Source organism: Scyliorhinus torazame, chromosome 6, assembly GCF_047496885.1.
Source record: "Scyliorhinus torazame isolate Kashiwa2021f chromosome 6, sScyTor2.1, whole genome shotgun sequence".
In the NCBI taxonomy this organism is placed as follows: domain Eukaryota; kingdom Metazoa; phylum Chordata; class Chondrichthyes; order Carcharhiniformes; family Scyliorhinidae; genus Scyliorhinus; species Scyliorhinus torazame.
Window position 1 is genome coordinate 21,480,584 of NC_092712.1, and position 27,514 is coordinate 21,508,097.

Genomic DNA, 27,514 nt, shown 5'->3' on the forward strand with positions numbered 1-27,514 from the left:
ACAGAGGATATGCCCTGTATGCCAACAGCGCCAGGTTGAAGTACGAGGCTGAGTCTGCAGCCTTGCACAGCAACCGCTTGACAATATGGAACCCTTTTTTGGCCTTCCCGTTTGATTGCAGGTAATGGGTACTGGATGTGATTGAAGTGGTGGGATTGTGCAGTCGGACCACTCTTGGCTGTAGAAACATGGGCCGTTGTCACTCATTACTGTGAGTGGTATGCCGTGCCTGGCAAACGTCTCTTTGAAGGCTTTAATCACTGACTTGGACGTGAGGTCTGACAGTTTCACCACGTCCGGGTAGCTGGAGAAGTAGTCGACCAAGAGCATCAGGTGTTGCATCACGCGCTGCAGTAGAGGAACTTTGGCAGTTTCTTCGCGTATCTGGACAACTCGTTCATCAGTGGCTGGGAGGTTGCTGGCACACAACTGCACCTGTGCCTCGATGTGGTGAATGAAGTCGCCCGGTTCACACGGCATGGTGATGGATCGGGATAGGGCATCCGCGAAGATCAGCTCCTTGCCCGGTGTGTAGACGAGTTCAAAGTCATATCGGTGGAGACGAAGAAGAATTCGCTGCAGCCGAGGTGTCATGTCATTTAAATCCCTCTGGATTATGTGGACTAAAGGCCTGTGGTCTGTTTCCACCGTGAACTTCGGCAGACCGCATATGTAGTCATGAAACTTGACTATTCCTGTCAGGAGGCCCAGACACTCCTTTTCGATCTGGGCATACCGTTGTTCGGTCAGAGTCATGGCCCTGGAGGCATATGCCACTGGAGCCCACGACGAGGAATCGTCTCGCTGGAGAAGCACCGCCCCAATGCCGTCCTGGCTTGCGTCTGTGGATATCTTGGTATCCTTGGTTGGGTCAAAGAACGCCAGTACTGGGGCTGTGGTGGCTTCGCCTTCATCCCAAGCCACTCCACTTGATGTGCGGGAAGCCACTGGAACACTCGACTTTTTAACGAGATGCCGGAGGGCCGTGGTGTGGGATGCCGTGTTGGGAATGAATATTCCGAGAAAATTTACCATCCCGAGGAAGCGGAGGACTGCCTTTTCGTCCTCTGGTGTCTTCATGGCATTGATTGCCAGCACCTTGTCGGCATCAGGTTGCACACCTTGCTGTGAAATGTGGTCACTTAAAACCTTGATAGCGGACCGCCCAAACGAGCATTTGGCCCTGTTGAGCTGGAGGCCATTTTCATGAATCCTCGTGTAAACATGTTTGAGGCGAGCAATGTGATCCTCCGGCGTCGTGGACCAGATGATCACGCCGTCCACATAAACTCGCACCCCCCCGGTGCCCTCCATCATTTGCTCCACTTTGCGATGAAATACTTCGGAAGCTGATATGATACCAAAAGGCCTGCGGTTGTAGCAATACCTGCCGAACGGAGTGTTAACAGTGCACAGCTTCCTGATGTGTTGGGTACTCTGGATCTGTGGAGACTGCGTTTACCTTAGCAGTAACATAGACAGGCTACCAACACTTGGAATAGTACAACACTATTTTATTAAGCTAGAAACTGTTGAACATACTTTCACTGTGGGTTAACACGATGTTAGATTAAACTAAAGACCAATGCCTGTCCTAACCAGTCAATGCACTCAGCACATGGTGAAGGTCTGTGTTGTAAGCTGTAAACTCTGTCCTTCTGAGAGGCTGCATCCCGAATGAACGGGGAAACTGACGCCCTCTGTCTTTATAGTGAGTGTGCTCTGACTGGTGATTGGTTGCGGTGTTGTGTGTGTTGATTGGTCTTGCTGTGTGTCCATCAGTGTGTGTGTCTGCACCATGATATACTGGTGTATATTATGACATCCCCCCTTTTATTAAAAAAATGTATGTTTGTGGCAATAAATAATGTGTGGTGATAATGTTCCTAACTGCGTGTGGGGTGCGAAGACATATTTACAGGACTATGTACATGAGAACTAAGCTATTTACATGGGAAGGTGCCTGGTGCAGAGAAGCAGTATGCAACAAGAGTAACGAGATCAACACTATATACAAACCAGGGAAACGATCAAACAAAGCAACGAAACAATTCAGAGAGTGCATCGATTCAAAAAGTTCATAAATTTAGTCTCTGAGGTGGGCGACGAATTCTGGTTGACCGCCTCAAGGGTGGGTCGAGAGCCGCCGGTTCAGGAACGGGCAGGACTGCTTCAAAGTCAGGGGAGGCAGAGTGACAGGGAGCTCTGCAAAGTCCGTGGCAGGGTCAGCAGGAGAGCAAGGTGACACTAGAGGATCACGTGGCGAGCGTGGAACAAGACGAAGGGCGCGTCGATTGCGGCGCAGAAAAGAGCCATCCGGTAGACGAACCAGGAACGAGCAGGGGGCCACCTGCCGAAGGACAACAGCGGTTGCAGACCAGCCACCATCCAGAAGATGGACGCGGACATTGTCATCTGGAGCCAGAGCAGGGAGTCATGAGCCGCCTTGTGCTGTGCACGAGACAGCTGCATCCGTCGAAGGACCGGAACGTGGTCGAGGTCTGAGACATGGATGGATGGCACCGTCGTCCTCAGGGTGCGACTCATGAGTAATTGGGCTGGCGACAGGCCAGTGGACAGTGGGGCGGAGCGATAGGCCAACAAGGCAAGATAGAAGTCAGACCCAGCATCGGCAGCCTTGCTTGCATAGGAGCCGTTTGACGATATGTACTCCCTTCTCTGCTTTGCCGTTGGATTGGGGGTACAGGGGACTGGGCGTCACATGGGCAAAATTGTACCACCTGGCAAAGTTGAACCATTCTTGGCTGGCGAAGCAGGGGCCATTGTCCAACATAACCTTGAGCAGGCTGCCGTGTCGAGCAAAGATTTCTGACATGCACGAATGACTGCTGACGAGGTGAGGTCGTGCAACCGTATCACCACCGGGTAATTCGAAATGTAGTCCACGATCAGGACATAGTCTCTACCCAGCGCAAGGAACAGGTCGATGCCCACCTTGGTCCATGGTGACGTGACCAACTCATGGGGCTCACGTGGTTGGGCCGGCTGGAAGCGCTGACAAGTGGGGCAGTTGAGCACTGTGTTGGCTATGTCCTCATTAATGCCGGGCCAGTACACTGCCTCTTGGGCCCATCAGCGGCACTTTTCCACGCCAAGGTGGCCCTCGTGTAGTTGTTCCAGGACAAGCTGGCGCATGCTATGTGGGATGACAATGCGTCTACACCGCCAGATCATCTCTGACATTATAGAATTGAGGGCATTGGCCCTTGAACCACCCGTCTGTTAGGTGGCGCATGACACGCTGTAGCAAGGGGTCAGCCGCCGTCTTCCTGCGAATTTGGATGAGGCGTTAATCCGAGGCAGATAGATTGGAGGTCACGAATGCCACATGGGTGTCAACCTGGTAGACAAATCCCGCTGGGTCACATGGAGTGTTGACTGAGCTGGAGAGAGCGTCAGCAATGACGAGGTCTTTGCCTGGGGTGTATACCAACTGGAAGTCGTATCGCCGGAGCTTGAGAAGAATACGTTGGAGGCGAGGCGTCATGTCGTTCAAGTCTTTCTGTATTATATTGACCAGCGGGTGATGGTCGGTCTCGACGGTGAATTGAGGAAGTCCGTAGACATAATCGTGAAATTTAACAACACCGGTCAGAAGGCCCAGGCACTCCTTTTCTATCTGCACGTAGCGCTGCTCCGTGGGGGTCATTGCACGTGACGCATATGCAACGGGGGCCCATGATGAGGCCTCATCACGTTGAAGGAGCACTGCCCCAATGTCGGATTGACTGGCATCGGTCAAAATTTTGGTCTCCTTTGCTGGATCAAAGAAGACCGGGGCCGTGGTCAGTTTTGCCTTGCGTTCCCTCCATTCACGCTCGCGGGCAGGGAGCCATTGGAAGTCTGTCGTCTTCCTGACCAGGTTCCTGAGAGCCGTGGTATGAGAGGCGAGGTTAGGGATGAATTTCCCTAAAAAATTGACCATGCCCAGAAATCGAAGGACCGCCTTCTTGTGCCCTGGTGTTTTCATAGCTGTGATGGCAGCTACTTTGTCCGCGTCCGGCTGCACACCCAATTGGGAAATGTGGTCCCCGAGGAACTTAATTTCTGTCTGACCAAAAGAGCATTTGGCCCTGTTGAGGCAGAGGCCATGCTCATGTATACGTCTGAATACACGCTGAAGGCGACTAACATGCTCCTGCGGGGTGGTGGACCAGATGATTATGTCATCCACATCGACGCGAACACCTTCAATACCTTCCATCATTTGTTCCATCATCCCATGGAACACTTCTGATACAGAGATGATCCCAAACGGCATCCTGTTGCAACAATATCTTCCAAAGGGGGTGTTAAACGTGCAGAGTTTCCTGCTGGATTCATCGAGCTGGATTTGCCAGAATCCTTTTGAGGCATCGAGTTTGGTAAAGAGCTTAGCGCGAGCCAGCTCACATGTGAGCTCTTCGCGCTTGGGAATTGGATGGTGCTCTCTCATAATATTGCGATTGAGATCCTTGGCATCAATGCAAAGTCTCAATTCGCCGGAAGGCTTTTTTACACATACCATGGAACTGACCCAATTGGTCGGTTCCGTGACTTTGGAAATCACTCCTTGGTCCTTGAGGTCCTGCAGCTGCTGCTTGAGGCGGTCCTTAAGGGGTGCGAGGTGCATGCACCACAGGCGTGGCATTCGGTTTTAATAAAATCCTGTAGGTGTACGGGAGCATGCCCATGCCCTCGAAGACGTGGTGGTACTGGTTTATAATGGCATCGAGCTGCGCCCTGAAGTCAGTGTCCTGAAAGGCAGACGCGACAGCAGGAGAGAGAGTGAACTCTCTGAACTAGGTTCAACAGCTTGCATGCCTGCGCGCCAAGCAGGGAGGCTTTCGAGGAGCCCACGATTTCAAAGGGAAGGATGGCTTTGTGTGACCTGTGCGTCACTTCAAGTTGGCATGAGCCGCTGGCAGCAATGGCATTGCCATTATAATCTACTAGCTGGCAGGCTGATGGCAGGATGGCTGGTTTGACACAAAGGTTTTGGAGGTCAGACAGCTTGATGAGATTGGCGGAGGCACCGGTGGCCAGACGGAATCGTATTTGGGACTGGTTGACCGTAAGGGTGGCACACCACTCATCGTCCGGATCGATGCTGTATACCGATAGAGGCTGGATTCTTTGCTTCGGGGACATCCTGTTTTTTGTAATGATACCGACTCGAAAAGGTACCTTCGGGTCCTTGGTGTCAATATCGGGTAGCAGGTCCGAATCGGGCTCGGTGACCGTGGGTTGAAAGGCCCGGACATTCCTACGAGGCTGGCTGGAGCGACGAGAGTTGGCAGGCTGAGCTGATCTGCATAAAGCAGCATAGTGGCCAAGTTTGCCACATTGCAGGCATCGTCGGGATTTGGCAGGACATTGCCGCTTTAAATGGGCGGAGCCACAGTTGCCGCACGTTGTCGCGTCAGTACGCTCGCTGCGCCGCCGCGCATGCACGGCGCGGCCGTACGTGGCGCGCGCCTGCGTAGTACGCTCGTCGACGTCGCCGCCCACTCGTTCGGTGCACACAATCGCGGGAGTCCGCGAAAAGCGCGCGAAAAGGCCGCCCTCATCCAGGCTGAGGCCCTGGAGTTGCGCGATTGCTTGGACCCGTTCTGCCTCGTGGGGACCTTGCCGCGCCGTTTCAGCCGCTTGGATGTGGGAATACCGACTAGTGGCGTGTTCATGTAGCACGCAGGTCTCGATGGCGGTCGCTAGGGTGAGCTGTTTTACCTTGAGGAGCTGCTGGCGTAGGGGGTCCGACTGAACACCGAAAACGATCTGGTCGCGTATCATGGAGTCGGAGGTGGGCCCGTAGCTACAGGACTGCACAAGGATGCGGAGGTGGGTGAGAAAGGACTGGAAAGGTTCATCCTTACCCTGCAAACGCTGTTGGAATACATAGCGCTCGAAACTTTCATTCACCTCGATGTCGCAGTGACTATCAAACTTAAGGAGGACCGTCTTGAATTTTGATTTATCTCACCGTCAGAAAAGGTGAGAGAATTGAAAATGTGGATGGCATGGTCCCCGGCCGTGGATAGGAAGAGAGCGTCCTTCCTGGTGTCTGAGGCAGCTTCCCGGTCTGTGGCTTCACGGTAGAGCTGGAAGCGCTGTTTGAATATCTTCCAGTTGGCCCCTAGGTTACCGGTGATGCGGAGCAGCGGCGGCGGGCGGACGCTGTCCATTATGCAGGATGGCTGTATGCTGGCGGAAGGCAGATCACTTGCAGGTAGGTCTAAGAAGTTCTAACATCCCTCAACTACTGGTACCATGATGTGTTGGGTGCTCTGGGTCTGTGGAGACTGCGTTTACCTTAGCAGTAACACAGACAGGCTACCAACACTTGTAATAGTACAGCACTATTTTATTAAGTTAGAAACTGTTGAACATACTTTCACTGTGGGTTAACACGATGTTAGATTAAACTAAAGACCTATGCCTATCCTAACCAGTCAATGCACTCAGCACATGGTGAAGATCTGTGTTGTAAGCTGTAAACTCTGTCCTTCTGAGAGGCTGCATCCCGAATGTGCGGGAAAACTGACGCCCTCTGTCTTTATAGTGAGTGTGCTCTAACTGGTGATTGGCTGTGGTGTTGTGTGTGTTGATTGGTCTTGCTGTGTGTGTCCATCAGTGTGTGTGTCTGCACTATGATATACTGGTGTATATTATGACACTTCCGACTGGACTTGTCCAGCTGAATTTGCCAGAAGCCACGGGAGGCGTCCAGCTTGGTAAAGAATTTGGCGTGATCCACCTCACAGGTCAATTCTTCACGCTTCGGGATCGGGGAATGCTCTCGGATGATGTTGCGATTCAGGTCTTTGGGATCGATGCAAATGCGGAGTTCACCAGAGGGTTTCTTGACGCAGACCATGGAGCTGACCCAGTCTGTGGGTTCCGTGACCTTTGAGATGATGCCCTGGTCTTGGAGCTCTCGTAGCTGCGTTTTCAGACGATCCTTGAGAGGAGCCGGCACCCAGCGTGGTGCATGGATGACTGGGGTGGCATTCGGCTTGAGAAATATCTTGTAGCGATATGGGAGCGTGCCCATCCCATCAAACACACTGTGGTATTGTGTGAGAATGTCGTCTATCTCAGCCTGGAGATTCGCATTGGGCGAGGCCGTCGCCGGTGTCGAGGACATGGCATGAACTCGCTGCACCAGATTTAAGAGTTTGCATGCACGAGCACCGAGCAGGGATGCCTTGTCAGGCCGTACGATCTCGAATCTCAAAGTTACCTTGATTGCCTTGTGAGAGGCAGCTAGCTGACACGACCCACTGGCAGCTATGGCATTACCATTGTAGTCAAGGAGCTGGCAGGCTGGTGGAAGAATGCTAGGTTGGTGTCGGATGCTGTCGAGGTCCGACTGTGATAAGAGGTTCGCAGATGCGCCAGTGTCCAATTTAAATCGGATGCAAGACTGGTTGACCATGATGACGGCACACCACACGTCGTCAGGATCCACACCGAGGACCGAAAGGCGGTTGGCAGGCCCGGTAGAGACCAACTCGAGTGTGTTGATGATGCCCACCCGATATGGAGACTCGAGGCAGTCAGCATCGGGGTCCGTTGGGCTGTCTGGATCAGAATCCTGCATGTCTTGTATGCAGCGGACACGTCTGCGCTGCAGCTGGGAACCCTGGCTGTTGTTCGGTGGAGCGGACCTGCAGAAGGCCGCGTAGTGGCCAGGCTTTCCACACTGTAGACATCGCCTGCCTTTGGCTGGGCATTGCCGCTTTAAATGGGCGGAGCCACAATTCGGACGCGTCATGACGCTGACGTCAGTACGTTCTGTGCACCATCGCGCATGCGCAGTGTGGTCTGTCGACGTTCGCGCATGCGCCTCAGGGTCTTCGGCCTCATTGTCTACCCGGTCGTGGCGCGCATGCGTGGGGACCCGGGAAAAACACGCGAAACGGCCACTCTCCTCGATGCTCAGGCCTTGCATTTTCGCTATGGCCTGGACCTCATGGGAGGCCAGTTTTGCAGTTTCTGCCGCCCTGATGCGGGAGTAGCGGTTTCTGGCATGCTCATGGACAACGCACGTTTCGATGGCGACGGAGAGGGTCAACTGTTTGATTTTGAGGAGCTGCCCCGCAGGGAGTCGGACTGGACCCCGAAAACGATCTGATCCCAGATCATGGAATCAGTCGTCGAGTCATAATTACATGACTGCGCTAGGATGAGGAGATGGGTCAAGAAGGACTGAAAAGGTTCATCCTTACCCTGAAGCCTCTGTTGGAAGATGTACCGTTCAAAGCTCTCATTCACATCAATGTCGCAGTGGCTGGCGAACTTCAGCAGAACTGTCTTGAACTTGGTCTTGTCTTCGTCACCGGCAAACGTAAGCGAGTTATAGATGTGGATGGCGTGATCCCCCGCAGTCGACAGGAACAGCGAGATCTTTCTGGCATCCGATGCTGCCTCGAGGTCGGAGGCCTCGATGTACAGGAGGAACTTTTGTTTGAAGACTTTCCAGTTGGCGCCGAGGTTGCCGGAGACCCGGAGTTGCGAAGGAGGCTGGATCGTTTCCATGCCGCTGGATGGCTGCTTGCTGGTTGTTGCAGGTGCACTCGAGGTAGGTTCGTTAGGATTAATAGCACTCTGGTACCATGATGTGTTAAGTAAGTTGGTTCAACATTGACTGCAACTGGATGCAGTGAAACTAGAAACAGGCTTCTGACACAGAAGATGGTCCAACACTCTTTTATCCAACTTCCTGATTGCTGTACATAGTCTGTTATGAGTTGACACTCTATCAATGTAACTGATAACCTCCTACTGGCTTGACCAGACTAACCCTCTACCTCATGGTGATAGTGCTCACTGGCTTGTGCACTCTTACTATCTCAGTAGCTGTGTCCTGTAGAGAGAGGGAGAGTCTTAATGCCCTGTGTGCTTTATAGTGGTGGTGTCCTGTTTGGTGATTGGTTGTTATGTGTGTGGTAGTCTGTGTTAGATGGATTACGGTACCTGGTAATACCGGAATACCATTGGTGGAGAATGTACTTGTTCCCATTGGTTAAGCTTGTATGTTAGCTCCGCACTGCAAGGCGGGGTATAAGAGCCCGTGCCACCCCAGCAGCTTTCTTCTGTACCTGCGCTGCTGGGGGAAACATCTAGCGTATTAAAGCCTTCAATTGTCTCCCATCTCGCTTCTGGAGTTATTGATCGTGCATCAATGTGTTGTGTGTGTTCATTGGTTATCCTGGGCGGGATTCTCCGTAATCGGCGCGATGTCCGCCGACCGCCGCCAAAAACAGCGCGAATAAGTCCGGCATCACGCCGCCCCAAAGGTGCAGAATTCTCCACATCTTGAGGGGCCGAGCCCTTACCTTGAAGGGCTAGGCCCGCGCCGGACTGATTTCCGCCCCGCCAGCTGGCGGGAAAGGCCTTTGGTGCCCCGCCAGCCGGCGCGGAAATTACTTTGCCGGGCGGCACATGCGCGGGAACGTCAGCGGACGCTCACGGCATCCACGCGCGTGCGCAGTGGAGGGGGTCTCTTCCGCCTCCGCCATAGTGGAGACCATGGCGAAGGCGGAAGGAAAAGAGTGCCCCCAAGGCACAGGCCCGCCCGCGGATCGGTGGGCCCTGATCGCGGGCCAGATCGCCCCGCCACCCCCCCCCCCCCAGGTCCCCGGAGCCCGCCCGCGCCGCCTTGCCCCGCCGTTCAAAAGGTGGTTTAATCCACGCCGGTGGGACAGGCATTCCAGCAGCGGGACTTCGGCCCCACCGCGGGCCGGAGAATCGCGGGGGGGGGGGGGGCCCGCCAACCGCCGAGGCGCAATTCCCACCCCCGCCGAATATCCGGTGCCGGAGAATTCGGCGACCGGCGGGAGCGGGATTCACGCCAGCCGGCGGCGATTCTCCGACCGGGGTCGGAGAATCGCCGCCCCCTGTGTGTCAATCACTGCCTGTCTGCATCTCATTATATACATGAGTGGATATTATGACACCATTGACAGGGGGGCTTCAGCAGGGACTGGGGGACTGGGGGGGGGGGGTGGTCCAGGGATGGCGAGGAGGTTACGGGGGCAGTTTTTGGCAGGCTGGGTCCGCGTGCGGCCGGCGTCATGTTGTACGGCCTGGCCGCCGCAGTGCACCACCGAGAGCATGCGCGTCCACGGACCCGGGAATCCTGCATCCGTATTGGCAGGTAAAGGGGCTGCTAGCCCCCCACCGGGCAGGACATCGGTGCAGGAGCAACGCTGACATTTTGGTCGTAAGACCAAACGGATCCTGTGGACATCGCCACAGAATCGGAGAATCCAGCCCACTGTGTTTTGGTTGTATATCCGTTGCCCATTTCTCTTTATATACTCTTTATAGAAGAATATATTATAGATACTCTGAAATATCTAAACCTGTCAGCTCTATCAAATCTCTATTCTGTCCCTTGAGCAAAAACTCCAGCTTCCCCAGTCTATCCATTTGTCTATAATCCATAACAATTGTAAATATTCTAACTCATACTTTCAAAAGTGAGGGGGCCAGAATTGAATACAATATTCTATCTGGGGCTGAGCTCATGTTTTCTAACGACTTAGCATTACTTCCTGACTTTTTCCCTCAGTGTCTGAAAACCAATGAAGTCCGCTTGGGGTGGGGGTGAATCACAGCAAATGGAGTTCCTGAATTGCACGGCGGAGCTCAGATTGGTGCTTTGATTGTGAAAAAAATGGAAGACAATTCAGCGTGCGGTGGAAGGAAGCAAAGTGGCAATGTTTCTCGGAAGCAATGGGAAGATAGTTCATTGGCAAGGTCGTGAAGTCAAATTTACTATCTGTGAATGGAATTTTATGCTGCCATGTGAATCTAACAGAAGCACAAGGATACCGTGCCATCAGAAACTCATCAATTAAAAGCTGCCGATTTTCAGACAGCATCTCAGTCTTTCGGCGGAAAAGATAATCTATGTTTAATTTCAGTGGCGTCTGGGTGGGTAGAGAGAGAGGAAAGGTATCATCAAACGAGTAGAGGCAGCTCTGAGGAACTGTGCGGCCTAGTGGCTCAAACCATTCTGGAAGCCAGCTAATAAAGGGTGTGAGTCATAAAGAAGTGAATCGTCCATCCAGTGATACTGTACCCATTACCACAGGAGGAAGTACGCAGATGAAAGCAACACCATGGTGCGGTGACAACGTTGCTGACATGCAGCTACAGCAGGAGTCACAGGGCGCAGCTGTTCGGGGGCACCGTAAGGCCATGAGGCATACCATAAGGGGAGAAGTAGAAGGGCTGCGATGTGACCCAGATGTGACTTCAAGAATGAATTACCTGCAGATGTTCAAGAGGCACTGCCAGAGAATAGTCCACATCTCCAGAGAAACAATCAATGAAATTTTGCCACGACACTGGATGGCCTGTGCCCAAAGGGAATGGGGGGTCACCCTGTGCTATTGGTGCTGACATTTACCACTGCACCCAACCTCTACACCTCCATTTCCTTCCAAGGATCAATGTTGATATGTATGGGATATCCTGGGCAACATCACAGTGTGCATTCGGGAGGTGACCAAGGGGCCTCAAGTGGTTTGGTGAGTTCATCCAATACTGCACAGACCTGAGAGCCTGACTGAGTGGACAGCGGGACTTTCCATTTGCGCAGGGTGCTATTGATGATACACGCGCTGCAATAAAAGCTCCATTGGAACATCTGCGATTATGGGTGACTTTAATCTGCATAAAGATTGGGTGAGTCAAACTAGTCACAGTGCAATAGAGCAGGAATTTCCGGAGTATATACGGGATGGTTTTCTGGACCAATACATTGCAGAACCAAGAAAGATACAGGCCATCTTGAACTGCGTGTTGTGCAGTGAGAAAGGATTCGTTGACAATCTTGTTGTCACAGAATCACAGAGAATCACAGAATAATACAGTGCAAAAGAGGCCCTTCTGTCTATCACGTATGCAGCAATTTGGACGAGGGAACTAAATGTATGATCTGCAAATTTGCAGATGATGCGAAGTTGGGTGGGAGGGGAGCTGTGAGAAGAATACATAGGTGCTTCAGCGTGATTTGGATAGGCTGAGTGAGTGGGCAGATGCATGGCAGTATAATGTGGATAAATGTGCGGTTATCCACTTCGGTAGCAAAAATAGAAAGGCAGATTATTATTTGAGTGGGTATAAAATGTGCGAGGTCGATACTCAGTGAGACCTTGATGTCCACATGCATCAATCGTTGAAGGTAAATGTGCAGGTACAGCTGGCAGTAAAGAAGGCAAATTTAGATTTAGATTTATTGTCACGTGTACCGAGGAACAATGAATATTGTTCTGCGTACAGTCCAGGCAGATCGCTCCATACATGGAAACATAGAACAAACGATAAATACATGGAGATACACAATGAAAATAGATAAACATAGACCGGGGATGAAATATACGGTATATAGTGATACAACTGTAGAGAAGATGCGTAGAAAGATCAGTTCAGACCCTAAGAGGGTCATTCAGGATCTGGTAACAGTGGGGCAGAAACTAGTTTTGAATCTAGTGGTGCATGTTCTCAAATTTTTGTATCTTCTGCCCAATCAAAGAGGTTAGGAGAGAGAATAGCCCAGGTGGGATTATGCTGCCCACTTTTCCATGGCAGAGGGAGGAAAAAACAGAATCAATGGATGGGAGGCGGGTTCGTTTGATGGACTGGGCGGTGTTCACAACTCTGTAGTTTCTTGCGGTCTTGGGCCGAGCAGTTGCCATACCAGGCTGTGATGCAGCCAGACGGGATGATTTCTATGGTACATCTATAGAAATTGGCAAGAGCATTTGGACATGCCAAATTTCCTTAATTTCCTGAGGAAGTATAGGCGCTGTTGTGATGGAATGCTGGCCTTGATTGTGGGAGGATTTGAATACGATACTTTGCTGCAATTGTAATTGGGCGTTGGTGAGGCCACGCCTGGAGTATTGTGGGCAGTTTTGGTGTCCTTATCTGAGGAAGGATGTCCTTGCTATGGAGGGAGTGCAGCGAAGGTTTACCAGGCTGATTCCTGGAATGTCGAGACTCTCATATGAGGAGAGACTCAGTCGGTTTAAACTATATTCATTGGAGTTTGGAAGAGTGAGAGGTGATCTCATCGAAACGGAGAAAACCCTCAGAGGATTAGACAGGATAGATTCAGAAAGAATGTTCCCAATGGTTGGGGAGTCCAGAACTAGGGGTTGTAGTTTGAGGATAACGGTAACCCTTTTAGGACTGAGGCGAGGAGAAATGTCTTCACCCAGAGAGTGGTAAATCTGTGGAATTCACTACCAGTAGTTGAGGCCAAAACATTATGTTATTTCAAGAAGGAATTAGATATAGCTCTTGGGGCTAAAGGGATATGAGGGGAAGGCGGGATCATGGTATTGAATTTGATGATCAGCCATGATTATAATGAATGGTGGAAGGACCGAATGGCATACTCTTCCTTCAATTTTCTTTGTATGTTTCTATGTCTGGAACAGCCTACATCATTCATCAACAGACAGGAATTCTGTTCCTTCAATGTTCAACTAGTGCATGGCCACAGGAAGCACACAATGCAGTTTTGTGTCTAATTGCCAATAGTAGCATCTGTCGTTACAGAGGTGGATCTTTAGTGAAAGGGATGCTCTCCCTGCACCTTTCTAATAACCCCAGCCAGGAACTCTCGTAGTAAGGCAAAAGAATGGTACAATCTACAAGGGACTCTACTGAGCAGACAATAGGACTGCTGAGGATGCAATTAGATTGTTGGACTGTTCTGTGAGGGTTCTTCAGTCTGACCAACCCAGGGTCTCCAAACATCATGGACATGTTGTGCAACTTGGCAGTGGAAAGAAGTGAAACTTTGCATCAAAAGGACATGGAGGAGGTACAAACCTTATCAGTGAGGGAGATGAAGAAGAGGAGGTTGAGCTGGCAAGAGGCCCATGAGAATTTGATTCTTATCCACGTCCTCTCTTTCTTGAGCAGCAGCCACTCTCCAACAGCCTTTCCACCTACAAGAGGGGCAGAAATGGTTGTTGGAGGTCCCTGGTTATAGATGTCTCAATAAGATTAGGGAGGGTGGTAAAAGAGGTGGGGGGGGGGCATTGTTAATTAGAGATAGTAAAGCAGCTGCAGAAAGGCAGTTCGAGGAGTATCTGCCTACTGAGGTAGTATGGGTTGAAGTCCGAAATAGGAAAGGAGTAGTCACCTTGTTGGGAGTATTCTATAGGCCCCCCAATAGTAGCAGAGATGTGGAGGAACAGATTGGGAAACAGATCTTGGAAAGGTGCAGAAGTCACAGGGTAGTAGTCATGGGTGACTTCAACTTCCCAAACAAATCATGGCTGATCTTTGTGGACTCAGCTCCACTCTCCGGCCCGTACACCATATCCCTGAATCCCTTTATTCTTTAGAAAGGCATCTATCTTTTTCTTAAAAACGTTTAAAGAAGGAGCCTCAACTGCTTCACTGGGCAAGGAATTCCAGAGATTCACAACCCTTTGGGTGAAGAATTTCCTCCTACACTCCGTCCTAAATCTACCTCCCCTTATTTTGAGGCTATGCCCCCTAGTTCTGCTTTCCCCGACCAGTGGAAACAACCTGCCCGCATCTATCCTATCTATTCCCTTCATAATTTTATATGTCTCAATAAGATCCCCCCAGCATCCTTCTAAACTCCAATGAGTATAGTCCCAGTCTACTCAGCCTCTCATCATAATCTAATCCCCTCAACTCTGGGATCAACCTAGTGAATCTCCTCTGCACTCCCTCCAGTGCCAATATGTCCTTTCTCAGGTAAGGAGACCAAAACTGAACACAATACTCCAGATGTGGCCTCACCAACACCTTATACAATTGCAGCATAACCTCACTAGTCTTCAACTCCATCCCTCTAGCAATGAAAGACAAAATTCGATTAGCCTTCTTAATCACCTGTTGCACCTGCACACCAACTTTTTGCGACTCGTGCACCAGCACACCCAGGTCCCTCTGCATAGCAGCATGTTTTAACATCTTACCGTTTAAATAATAATCCATTCTGCTGTTATTCCTCCCAAAATGGATAGCCTCACACTTGGCAACATTGAATTCCACTGCCAGACCCTAGCCCATTCACCTAACCTATCCAAATCCTTCTGAAGAATTCTGGTATCCTCTGCACTTTTTGCTTTACTGCTCACCTTCGTGTCGTCTGCAAACTTTGACACATTGCACTTGGTCCCCAACTCCAAATTGTCTATGTAAATTGTGAACAACTGCGGGGCCAACACTGATCCTTGAGGGACCCCACTAGTTACAGGTTGCCAACCAGAGAAACACCCATTTATCCCCACTCTCTGCTTTCTGTTAGTTAACCAATCCTCTACTCATGCTACCACTTTACCCTCAATGCCATGCATCTTTAGTTTATGCAGCAACCTTTTGTGTGGCACCTTGTCAAAAGCTTTCTGGAAATCCAGATATACCACATCCATTGGCTCCCCGTTATCTACTGCACTGGTAACGGCCTCAAAAAATTCTACCAAATTAGTCAGACACGACCTACCCTTTGTGAACCCATGCATGCTGCGTCTGCCCAATGGGACAATTTCCCTCCAGGTGCCCCGCTATTTCCTCCTTAATGATAGATTCCAGCATTTTCCCTACAACCGAAGTTAAGCTTACCGGCCTATAATTACCCGCTTTCTGCCGACCTCCTTTTTTAAACAGTGGTGTCACGTTTGCTACTTTCCAATCCTCTGGGACCACCCCAGAGTCTAGTGAATTTTGATAAATTATCACTAGTGCGTTTACAATTTTCCTAGCCATCTCTTTTAACACTCTGGGATGCATCCCATCAGGGCCAGGAGACTTGTCTACCTTTAGCCCCATTAGCTTGCCCAATACTGCCTCCTTAGTGATTACAATCATCACAAGGTCCTCACCTATCATATCCTTATTTCCATCAGTCACTGGCATGTTATTTGTGTCCTCCACTGTGAAGACTGACCCAAAAAACCTGTTCAGCTCCTCAGCCATTTCCCCGTCTCCTATTATTAAATCTCCCTTCTCATCTTCCAAAGGACCAATATTTACCTTAGCCACTCTTTTTTGTCTTATATATTTGTAGAAGCTTTTACTATCTGCTTTTATGTTCTGAGCCAGTTTACTTTCATAGTCTACCTTACTCTTCTTTATGGCTTTTTTAGTAGCTTTCTGTTGTCCCCTAAAGACTTCCCAGTCCTCTAGTCTCCCACTAATTTTTGCCACTTTGTATGTTTTTTCCTTCAATTTGATACTCTCCCTCACCTCCTTAGATATCCACGGTTGATTTTCCCCCTTTCTACCGTCTTTCTTTTTTGTCGGTATGAACCTTTTCTGAACACTGTGAAAGATCGCTCGGGAGGTTCTCCACTGTTCCTCAAATGCTTCACCATGAAGTCTTTGCTCCCAGTCTACCTTAGCTAGTTCTTCTCTCATCCCATTGTAATCGCCTTTGTTTAAGCACAAAACACTAGTGTTTGATTTTACCTTGTCATTCTCCAACTGTATTTTAAATTCCACCATATTGTGGTCGCTCCTTCCAAGAGGATCCCGAACTATGAGATCATTAATCAATCCTGCCTCATTACACAGGACCAGATCTAGGACCGCTTGTTCCCTTGTAGAATTGCTTTTTTTAAAAATCCCACATTTATTAATTGAATTCCAATTCCACAAGCTTCCACAGTGGGATTTGAATGCCTGCCCCACAGAATTAGCCTCGGCCCCTTGTTAATTAGTAGCCCAGTGACATTAGCATTACACTATCGCTTCACCTGGCCTAGCCACCTATTTCTGATGCGCTGGCCATTTCTGCCCGATGCACCAATGCCACCTACTCCTGGGTTTGCCAGTGCGGACCCTCATTGCTTTGATTAAACATTATTCTACACCTCAAGTTATAATAATAATAATCTTTATTAGTGTCACAAGTAGGCTTACATTAACACTGCAATGAAGTTACTGTGAAAATCCCCTTGTGGCCATATTCTGGCGCCTGTACACTGAGGAAGAATTCAGAATGTCCAATTAACATAATAAGCACGTCTTTCGAGACTTGTGGGAGGAAGCCGGAGCACCCGGAGGAAACCCACGCAGGCACGGGGAGAACATGCAGACTCCGCACAGACAGTGACCCAAGTCGGGAATCGAACCCGGGTCCTGGCACTGTGAAGCAATAGTGCTAACCACTGTGCTACTGTGCCACCCAAAACCTCATGTTTAATTAGCTTGCTAACCTGCCCTGTCACCTTCAAATATTTTCCAGTCCGACCAACGGCAATCCCCCACCAAGGCTTTCCCTGCAGTGGGAATCCATACAACAGGAAACCCCATCGACAACAGTGGGATCAGAAGATCCTGCCTTTGGCAAATGGGGGGCTGCCTCCGCTGTCACTAAACATGCCATGGGAGTGCATGGAAAATCCCGCCATAGGTCTCCTGCTCTGCATTAATGTACTTCAGCACCAAGCATTGCTTTCCTTCTGTTTTTAAACTATGTCGGGTAGTTTTTCCTACATCATTTATGTGAAAGTTTTAATCATCTTTTTTATTCTTCCTCAATGATAGCACGTCAACAACAGAGACAGGTCCGGGGTGAGTAATGAACAGTAAAAATGTTGCCCATTTTAAAAAAAATACTGTATTGTTTTCTTAAACTACACTCGATTCCTATTTTCAATTGCACTGTCTTGTCAGAATTTCTGGATTAAAAGCTATACAGACAAGTATTGGATTTATTTCCTGTTTGAAACATGCAGGAATGGTTATAGCTAACATCGAGATCCATCCCAGTGACCACCTAACAGCCCATGCCCCAAATAGGCCACTTGACATTGGTTCTCAGGCATTGCTTATTTTATTATTAGGTTAGCTGTGTCACTGGCAGAATTCCTGCCCCCTCCCCCCCCACACCAACCCCATGTCCCATTCCCTCACATTTTCCCTGTAGCCCTGCAATTTATTTTCTCTCCAGCTAAGTGTCCAATTGTCTTTTGAAAACCATGATTGATCTGTCACCACCATACTCTCAGACAGTACATCCTGGATCCGAACCTGTCACTGTGTAAAAAAGATTTTCCTCGTGTGGCCATTGGTTCTATTCCTACTCATCTGAAATCAGTCTCTCCCAGTTCTCGATCTGTCTGCTCATGAGAACTCACTCTCTGTATAGTTAGCCCTACACAAATTTGAATGTCTCCTCTTAATCTTTTTCCTCCATGGAGAATAGCTCTAATGTCTCCATTCTACCCATATAACTGAAGTTCCTCATCCCTGGAACCAGACTCATTATTTTTTTTCCATACCCTCTCTCATACTTTCACATGCTTTCTGAATTGTGGTGCCCAAAACTGAGCCAGTTAAACCAGTGTCTTACATAGGTTCACCATAAATTTAGCATTCCATGACTCTTTTTGTAAATCCCGCGAACCAATATAGTTTATAACCATTTTCTCATTCGGCCCAAAAATAATCAACTTTGTGTCCCCCGCATGACACATCTGGAAAACGGATGTAACAATGCCCAATTTCACCCCATCATATTGAGATCTATTTGATGCAAGGGCTAAGTAAATATTTCTTTCCACATTTACAGCTCAGCAGATGCAAGACCAATCTATTAAGTTGGAAAACAAAGGTTTTGGTTGTGATTTACAATGAACTGTGAGGTTCAGTACTTGTGCAGTTACATACTCCGTTTGTGTGTATGCTTGAGATGTAATAACGTGACTGCCCACCTCCACACCACTCCTCTCCACTTCCTGGCTGCACCTCTCAACATTGATCTCTGATTTTTATAGTGGGCGGCATTCTCAGTTCCGCCAGCCGCTTGTTTCTCAACAGCGGCGCTCACTGGCGGTGCGATCCTACCCTCCCACCGCTTGCCAGTGGGATTTCCCATTGAAACCCTCCACCCCTCCCACCACTTGTCAATGGGATTTCCCATTGAAACCTCCCCTCTCCCACCGCTTGACAATGGGATTTCCCATTGAAACCCCCCACCCCTCCCACCGCTTGTCAATGGGATTTCCCATTCAAACCCCCCACCCCTCCCACCGCTTGTCAATGAGAATTCCCATTGAAACCCTCCACCCCTCCCACCGCTTGTCAATGGAACTTCCCATTGAAACCCCCCCCCCCCCCCACCGCTTGTCAATGGGATTTCCTATTGAAACCCCCCACCCCTCCCACCGCTTGTCAATGGGATTTCCCATTGAAACCCTCCACCCCTCCCACCGCTTGTCAATGCGATTTCCCATTGAAACCCCCCACCCCTCCCACCGCTTGTCAATGAGATTTCCCATTGAAACCCCCCACCCCTCCCACCGCTTGTCAATGGGATTTCCCATTGAAACCCCCCACCCCTCCCACCGCTTGTCAATGAGATTTCCCATTGAAACCCCCCACCCTTCCCACCGCTTGTCAATGGGATTTCCCATTGAAACCCCCCGCCCCTCCCACCGCTTGTCAATGAGATTTCCCATTCAAACCCACCACCCCTCCCACCGCTTGTCAATGAGATTTCCCATTGAAACCCCCCCACCCCTCCCACCTCTTGACAATGAGATTTCCCATTGAAACCCCCCACCCCTCCCACCGCTTGTCAATGGGATTTCTAATTGAAAACCCCCCCACCAACGGGAAAAGCCATTGGCGGGGGTGCACTGCCAGTGGGAACATAGAATCCCGACCACCGGTGAATTCCGGCCAGTGTTTTTTTGACTTTTCTGGAAGGTTTATCTAAATATGAGGTTCATTGATGTCACTTGCGCTGACTTCACTGCCATTGATCAATCTGAGATGCTGAAAATCAGTTTCCTATTTGTCATAAGAAATATCTTACCATGCAGTCCACGTTGGCCCCTTTTAATTTAATTATACATTTGTCCACATTGATTGATTCATGTATCATCAGAGAATAAGAGAAGGGATTGTGAATAAATTTAAAACTTGGTAAAGGCACCACAATCCCACAGGGGTCCTTTTCCTATAACACTGGAGGGAAACCAGTAATAGATCCACGTCCCTCTCCCGCACCCCACCCACCCTCTCTGCCGCACCCCACCCACCCTCTCTCCCGCACCCCACCCACCCTCTCCCGCACCCCACCCACCCCTCTCCCGCACCCCACCCACCTCTCTCCCGCACCCCACCCACCCTCTCTCCCACACCCCACCCACCCTCTCTCCCGCATCCCACCCACCCTCTCTCCCGCACCCCACCCACCCTCTCTCCCCCACCCCACCCACCCTCTCTCCCGCACCCCACCCACCCTCTCTCCCGCATCCCACCCACCCTCTCTCCCGCACCCCACCCACCTCTCCCGCACCCCACCCACCCCTCTCCCGCACCCCACCCACCCTCTCTCCCGCACCCCACCCCCTCTCTCCCGCACCCCACCCACCCTCTCTCCTGCACCCCACCCACCCCTCTCTCGCAGCCCACCCACCCCTCTCCCGCACCCACCCCCTCTCTCCCGCACCCCACCCACCCCTCTCCCGCACCCCACCCCCTCTCTCCCGCACGCCACCCCCTCTCTCCCGAACCCCACTCACCCCTGTCCCGCACCCCACCCACCCTCTCTCCCGCACCCCACCCCCTCTCTCCCGCGCCCCACTCACCCCTCTCCCGCACCCCACCCCCTCTCTCCCGCACCCCACCCACCCTCTCTCCCGCACCCCACCCACCCTCTCTCCCGCACCCCACTCACCCCTCTCCCGCACCCCACCCCCTCTCTCCCGCACCCCACCCACCCTCTCTCTCGCACCCCACCCACCCTCTCTCCCGCACCCCACTCACCCTCTCTCCCGCACCCCACCCACCTCTCTCCCGCACCCCACACACCCCTCTCTCCCCACCACCCACCCCTCTCCCGCACCCACCCCCTCTCTCCCGCACCCCACCCCCTCTCTCCCGCACCCCACCCACCCTCTCTCCCGCACCCCACCCACCCTCTCTCCCACACCCCACTCACCCTCTCTTCCGCACCCCACCCACCCTCTCTCCCGCACCCCACTCACCCTCTCTCCCGCACCCTACTCAGCCCTCTCCCGCACCCCACCCTCCCGCACCCCACCCACCCTCTCTCCCGCACCCCACCCACCCTTTCTCCCGCACCCCACCCACCCTCTCTCCTGCACCCCACCCACCCTCTCTCCCGCACCCCACCCACACTCTCTCCCGCACCCCACCCCCTCTCTCCCGCACCCCACCCCCTCTCTCCCGCACCCCACTCACCCTCTCTCCCGCACCCCACCCACCCTCTCTCCCGCACCCCACCCACCCCTCTCCCGCACCCCACCCACCCTCTCTCCCGCACCCCACCCACCCTCTCTCCCGCACCCCACCCACCCCTCTCCCGCACCCCACCCACCCTCTCTCCCGCACCCCACCCACCCCTCTCCCACACCCCACTCACCCCTCTCCCGCACCCCACCCACCCCTCTCCCGCACCCCACCCACCCTCTCTCCCGCACCCCACCCACCCCTCTCCCGCACTACACCCACCCTCTCTCCCGCACCCCACCCACCCTCTCTCCCGCACCCCACCCACCCTCTCTCCCGCACCCCACCCACCCTCTCTCCCGCACCCCACCCCCTCTCTCCCGCACCCCAACCCCTCTCTCCCGCACCCCACCCCCTCTCTCCCGCACCCCACCCACCCTCTCTCCTGCACCCCACCCACCCCTCTCTCGCACCCCACCCACCCCTCTCCCGCACCCACCCCCTCTCTCCCGCACCCCACCCACCCCTCTCCCGCACCCCACCCCCTCTCTCCCGCACGCCACCCCCTCTCTCCCGAACCTCACTCACCCCTGTCCCGCACCCCACCCACCCTCTCTCCCGCACCCCACCCCCTCTCTCCCGCGCCCCACTCACCCCTCTCCCGCACCCCACCCCCTCTCTCCCGCACCCCACCCACCCTCTCTCCCGCACCCCACCCACCCTCTCTCCCGCACCCCACTCACCCCTCTCCCGCACCCCACCCCCTCTCTCCCGCACCCCACCCACCCTCTCTCTCGCACCCCACCCACCCTCTCTCCCGCACCCCACTCACCCTCTCTCCCGCACCCCACCCGCCTCTCTCCCGCACCCCACCCACCCCTCTCTCCCCACCACCCACCCCTCTCCCGCACCCACCCCCTCTCTCCCGCACCCCACCCCCTCTCTCCCGCACCCCACCCACCCTCTCTCCCGCGCCCCACCCACCCTCTCTCCCACACCCCACTCACCCTCTCTTCCGCACCCCACCCACCCTCTCTCCCGCACCCCACTCACCCTCTCTCCCGCACCCTACTCACCCCTCTCCCGCACCCCACCCTCCCGCACCCCACCCACCCTCTCTCCCGCACCCCACCCACCCTTTCTCCCGCACCCCACCCACCCTCTCTCCTGCACCCCACCCACCCTCTCTCCCGCACCCCACCCACACTCTCTCCCGCACCCCACCCCCTCTCTCCCGCACCCCACCCCCTCTCTCCCGCACCCCACTCACCCACTCTCCCGCACCCCACCCACCCTCTCTCCCGCACCCCACCCACCCCTCTCCCGCACCCCACCCACCCTCTCTCCCGCACCCCACCCACCCCTCTCCCGCACCCCACCCACCCTCTCTCCCGCACCCCACCCACCCTCTCTCCCGCACCCCACCCACCCTCTCTCCCGCACCCCACCCACCCCTCTCCCACACCCCACTCACCCCTCTCCCGCACCCCACCCACCCCTCTCCCGCACCCCACCCACCCTCTCTCCCGCACCCCACCCACCCCTCTCCCGCACTACACCCACCCTCTCTCCCGCACCCCACCCACCCTCTCTCCCGCACCCCACCCACCCTCTCTCCCGCACCCCACCCACCCTCTCTCCCGCACCCCACCCCCTCTCTCCTGCACCCCACCCACCCCTCTCCCGCACCCCACCCCCTCTCTCCCCACCACCCACCCCCTCTCTCCTGCACCCCACCCACCCCTCTCTCCCGCACCCCACCCACCCCTCTCCCGCACCCCACCCACCCCTCTCCCGCACCCCACCCACCCCTCCCCCGCACCCCACCCCCTCTCTCCCGCACCCCACCCACCCCTCTCCCGCACCCCACCCACCCTCTCTCCCGCACCCCACCCACCCTCTCTCCCGCACCCCACCCACCCCTCTCCCGCACCCCACTCACCCTCTCTCCCGCACCCCACCCACCCCTCTCCCGCACCCCACCCACCCCTCTCCTGCACCCCACCCACCCCTCTCCCGCACCCCACTCACCCCTCTCCCGCACCCCACCCCCTCTCTCCCGCACCCCACTCACCCTCTCTCCCGCACCCCACCCCCTCTCTCCCGCACCCCACCCACCCCTCTCCCGCACCCCACCCACCCTCTCTCCCGCACCCCACCCACCCTCTCTCCCGCACCCCACCCACCCTCTCTCCCGCACCCCACCCACCCCTCTCCCGCACCCCACTCACCCTTTCTCCCGCACCCCACCCACCCTCTCTCCCGCACCCCACCCACCCTCTCTCCCGCACACCACCCACCCCTCTCCCGCACCCCACTCACCCTCTCTCCCGCACCCCACCCACCCCTCTCCCGCACCCCACCCACCCCTCTCCTACACCCCACCCACCCCTCTCCCGCACCCCACTCACCCCTCTCCCGCACCCCACCCCCTCTCTCCCGCACCCCACTCACCCTCTCTCCCGCACCCCACCCCCTCTCTCCCGCACCCCACCCACCCCTCTCCCGCACCCCACCCACCCTCTCTCCCGCACCCCACCCACCCTCTCTCCCGCACCCCACCCACCCTCTCTCCCGCACCCCACCCACCCCTCTCCCGCACCCCACTCACCCTTTCTCCCGCACCCCACCCACCCCTCTCCCGCACCCCACCCCCTCTCTCCCGCACCCCACCCACCCCTCTCCCGCACCCCACCCACCCTCTCTCCCACACCCCACCCACCCCTCTCCCGCACCCCACCCACCCTCTCTCCCGCACCCCACCCACCCCTCTCCCGCACCCCACCCACCCCTCTCCCGCACCCCACTCACCCTCTCTCCCGCACCCCACCCACCCCTCTCTCGCACCCCACCCCCTCTCTCCCGCACCCCACCCACCCCTCTCCCGCACCCCACCCACCCTCTCTCCCGCACCCCACCCACCCCTCTCCCGCACCCCACCCACCCTCTCTCCCGCACCCCACCCACCCCTCTCCCGCACCCCACCCACCCTCTCTCCCGCACCCCACCCACCCTCTCTCCCGCACCCCACCCACCCTCTCTCCCGCACCCCACCCACCCTCTCTCCCGCACCCCACCCACCCTCTCTCCCGCACCCCACCCACCCTCTCTCCCGCACCCCACCCACCCTCTCTCCCGCCCCCCACCCCCTCTCTCCCGCACCCCACCCACCCCTCTCCCGCACTGTAACATCATAAACAGAACTTCAAGGGCCATTTTTAACTTTTGATCTAATTTATTTCAACAAAAGAATATAGCCAGTCTGGCTGATGACAATCAAATTGCAAGAGTAGTCATTTAAAAATTAATTTCAATAACTAGTTTGATCAAAGCTGTATCTGTGCATTGAGGTTTCTTACAGAGTTTGAATTCACTGCTTTTATTTTCAGGGTCTGCACCATCTGAGTTCATGCACGGTGCCGCTGGACCAGGAGTTTGTGAGTTTTGTGAACTGTATATGTTTTTAAATATTGTAAATTTTAATGTGCAGTTCATACTTTTGGATGGATTTGAGACTAAATGCTGTCCATTAAGTTTAGAATATTTGTCAATGCAGCACAATGTGCTAATAATACATTATCTCAAGCATCCCCACTGTCCCGAATTTGCTAGTCGAGTCACAGGAAAGATTATAAAGTTCTGACTGAGGATCTTTTCGCCACGAACAGGAAACAGAAGAGATCTTGTAGCTCAATGATTATTGTCCATCCTGCTAAACCTGCAATTTGGGGTTCAAGTCCCACTTCAGGATATGGATGGAGGGAGTGTTATTAAAAGAACAAAATAAATAGAGGGTGCGATTCAGCAGACAAAAGTTAAAGTCCACTTTTGGGTGTGTTTGGCAGGGGGCTTCTGGGAGCCTGCAGTGCCAAGATTCACCCCATGTTTCACCAGCACCTTTGCCGGTTTGTGGGCGTTGGGGAGATTCTCACCCTCTGAGGTGACACTTTTAGGCCGCTCCTCCCTCTAGATCCTGAACTTCCTAACCCACAGGCCACAATCAGTAAATATAGGCAACACCACCTTCTTCACAATCATCCTCAACACCGGTGTCCCACAAGGCTGTGTCCTCAGCCCCCGACTATACTCCTTGTACACCTATGACTGTGTGGCCAAATTACCCTCCAACTCGACTTTCAAATTTGCTGATGACACCCCGGAGTTTCTGGGTTACCCCCTTTCCCCAAGTCCAGGGGTGACTCGATCCACTCTTCCATCCATACAGAGATCCCCGAAATAAGGAGACTGTCCCAGAGACCTTCTAAATAAAGATGCCCCCTCCCGAGATCCCCGAAATAAGGAGATCCTCAGAGACCCCCAAAACAAAAGGGCACCCCCAGAGACCCTTTAAATTAAGAGAGCCTCCCTGAGACATTTAATTAATGAGATCCCCCCAGAGACCCACTAAATAAAAGGACCCCCACAGACCCCCAGAAAGTGACCCCTGTCAGGATGCCCACTAGAAAAGAGACTCCCGTCTGGAAGCTAGAGAGCAGTACAGATAGAGGCAATGATAAAAATTACTGTTGTAACACTCTCCTGGGCAATATCCCTGATGGCTCAGTCACAAGAAGCACCACATGTCAATCCCTGGAAAGAGAAACCAGTCAGCTGTGTTTATACCCCTCAAAATCTTGAGTAATTCATTAATTTCCCTTACTGGGCTGTGATTGATAGTTTCCACACACATGTAGCTCTCAGCCTTGCTCCATTCATCTTCCTTCATGGTTGAGTAACTCTAAAGTGCTCTAACCACAATGTTTATAAACATCAACCGCTTCAAAGAGAGTTTAAGTGCCGATAATAGCCAGTTGACCATTTCAAAATCACTCAAGCGTGAAGGGGGAGGGGGGGTCAGCAGAGTTCACCCCAACCAGTGGACACCTGCACCATGGTCTTTTGAACCCTTCCTGGTTCTCTACCCCTCTCAGGGCAGAGGCCTCACAGTCACCCTCACCCCTGCAGATCACCCGCTGTCTCCTCCTGGTGTTCAGGAGGGGAGGCCTAGATCTGTGACCCACCCTAGGAAAGAGTGTGTTACCCCTCCTCTCGGGTCCACCTTGGACTCCCGAACTTGATGGAGCAAGTCCGCTGTGAGACATCTTCATGGTTGTAGTGAGTGTGGGGTAAGTGGAGCGTAAAAATAGCTCCAGCTGTCAGGCTCCTTCACGCTAGCTCCAGCCCCAGTGGTTACAAAGCCCACTGGGCCGGGAATTGATTTTGATTCGTACATGGCCTGACTTACTTTCCGAATAGCCCCCAACAGGAATGTGATGAGCATGCAATTGAGTCACAGCAGCAACATTTTAGTCTCCCAAATGGAGAGTTCCAGCCATTGTGTACCTGAAATATTTATTTACCAACATCCTACCACCGAGCAACATCCTGGGGGTTACCATTGACCAGAAACTGAACCAGTGAGTCATATAAATATTGTGGTCACAGGAGCAAGTCAGAGGTTAGGAATCCTGTGGTAAGTAATTCACCTCCACAAAGCCTGTCCACAATCTACAACAAACAAGTCAGGGCTGCGATGGAATACTCTCCACGTGCCTGGATGAGCGCAGCTCCAACAACACTCAAGAAGCTCGACACCATCCAGGACAAAGCAGCCTGCTTGATTGCTCCCCCTTCCACAAAAATTCACTTCCACCACCACCAACGACAGCTGTGTGTACCATCTACAAAATGCATGGCAGGAACGCAACACGTTTTGTACATTCTGAACACACAAACATTACAATCTAGAAGGACAAGGGCAACAGATATATGGGTACCCCACCACCTGGAGGTTCCCCTCCAAGCCACTCACCATCCTGACTTGGAAACACATCGCCGTTCCTTCACTGTCACTGGGTCACCATCCTGGAGGTGTCCTCCCTAACAGCACAGTGGGTGTACCCACACCACATGGACTGCAGTGGTTCAAGAAGGCAACTCACCAGCATCTTTTCAAAGGAAATTAGGAAGGACAAATACTGGTCTAGCCAGTGGACCAACATCCCTTGAAACCAAGTCCCTGTAATGGCCATTAAATCTAAATTACCCATTTTGCCATCAGACAGAATAGTCCCAGCTGGGATTAAGTCTCATGGTGGAGCAGGAATGGGGAGTGTTTTCCACTCCGGAGGCATGTGGGAAACCATGCTTCTAGCATAGACCTTATTAATTCTGGTCTATGTGGTTTCATGGTGGTTTGGTGTCGTATTCCGTGGCAGGTGCGAATCTCACCATCATACCTGGGATACCATATTGAAAAGATGCCCAACACAGATCCAACGTTGAAGAAAGAAAATGGACA

At 53.2% G+C, this 27,514-nt stretch overlaps 1 protein-coding gene across 1 annotated transcript in view; it reads left to right on the forward strand.

The window, feature by feature from the left end:
* The window catches only part of LOC140425686 (uncharacterized), a 349,955-nt gene that overhangs the window by 40,779 nt on the left and 281,662 nt on the right, over nt 1-27,514 (forward strand). The window contains exons 7-8 of the mRNA XM_072510182.1: nt 17,557-17,583; nt 24,603-24,650. Coding sequence (XP_072366283.1) covers nt 17,557-17,583; nt 24,603-24,650 — 75 coding nt within the window. The remainder of the gene's footprint in view (nt 1-17,556; nt 17,584-24,602; nt 24,651-27,514) is intronic.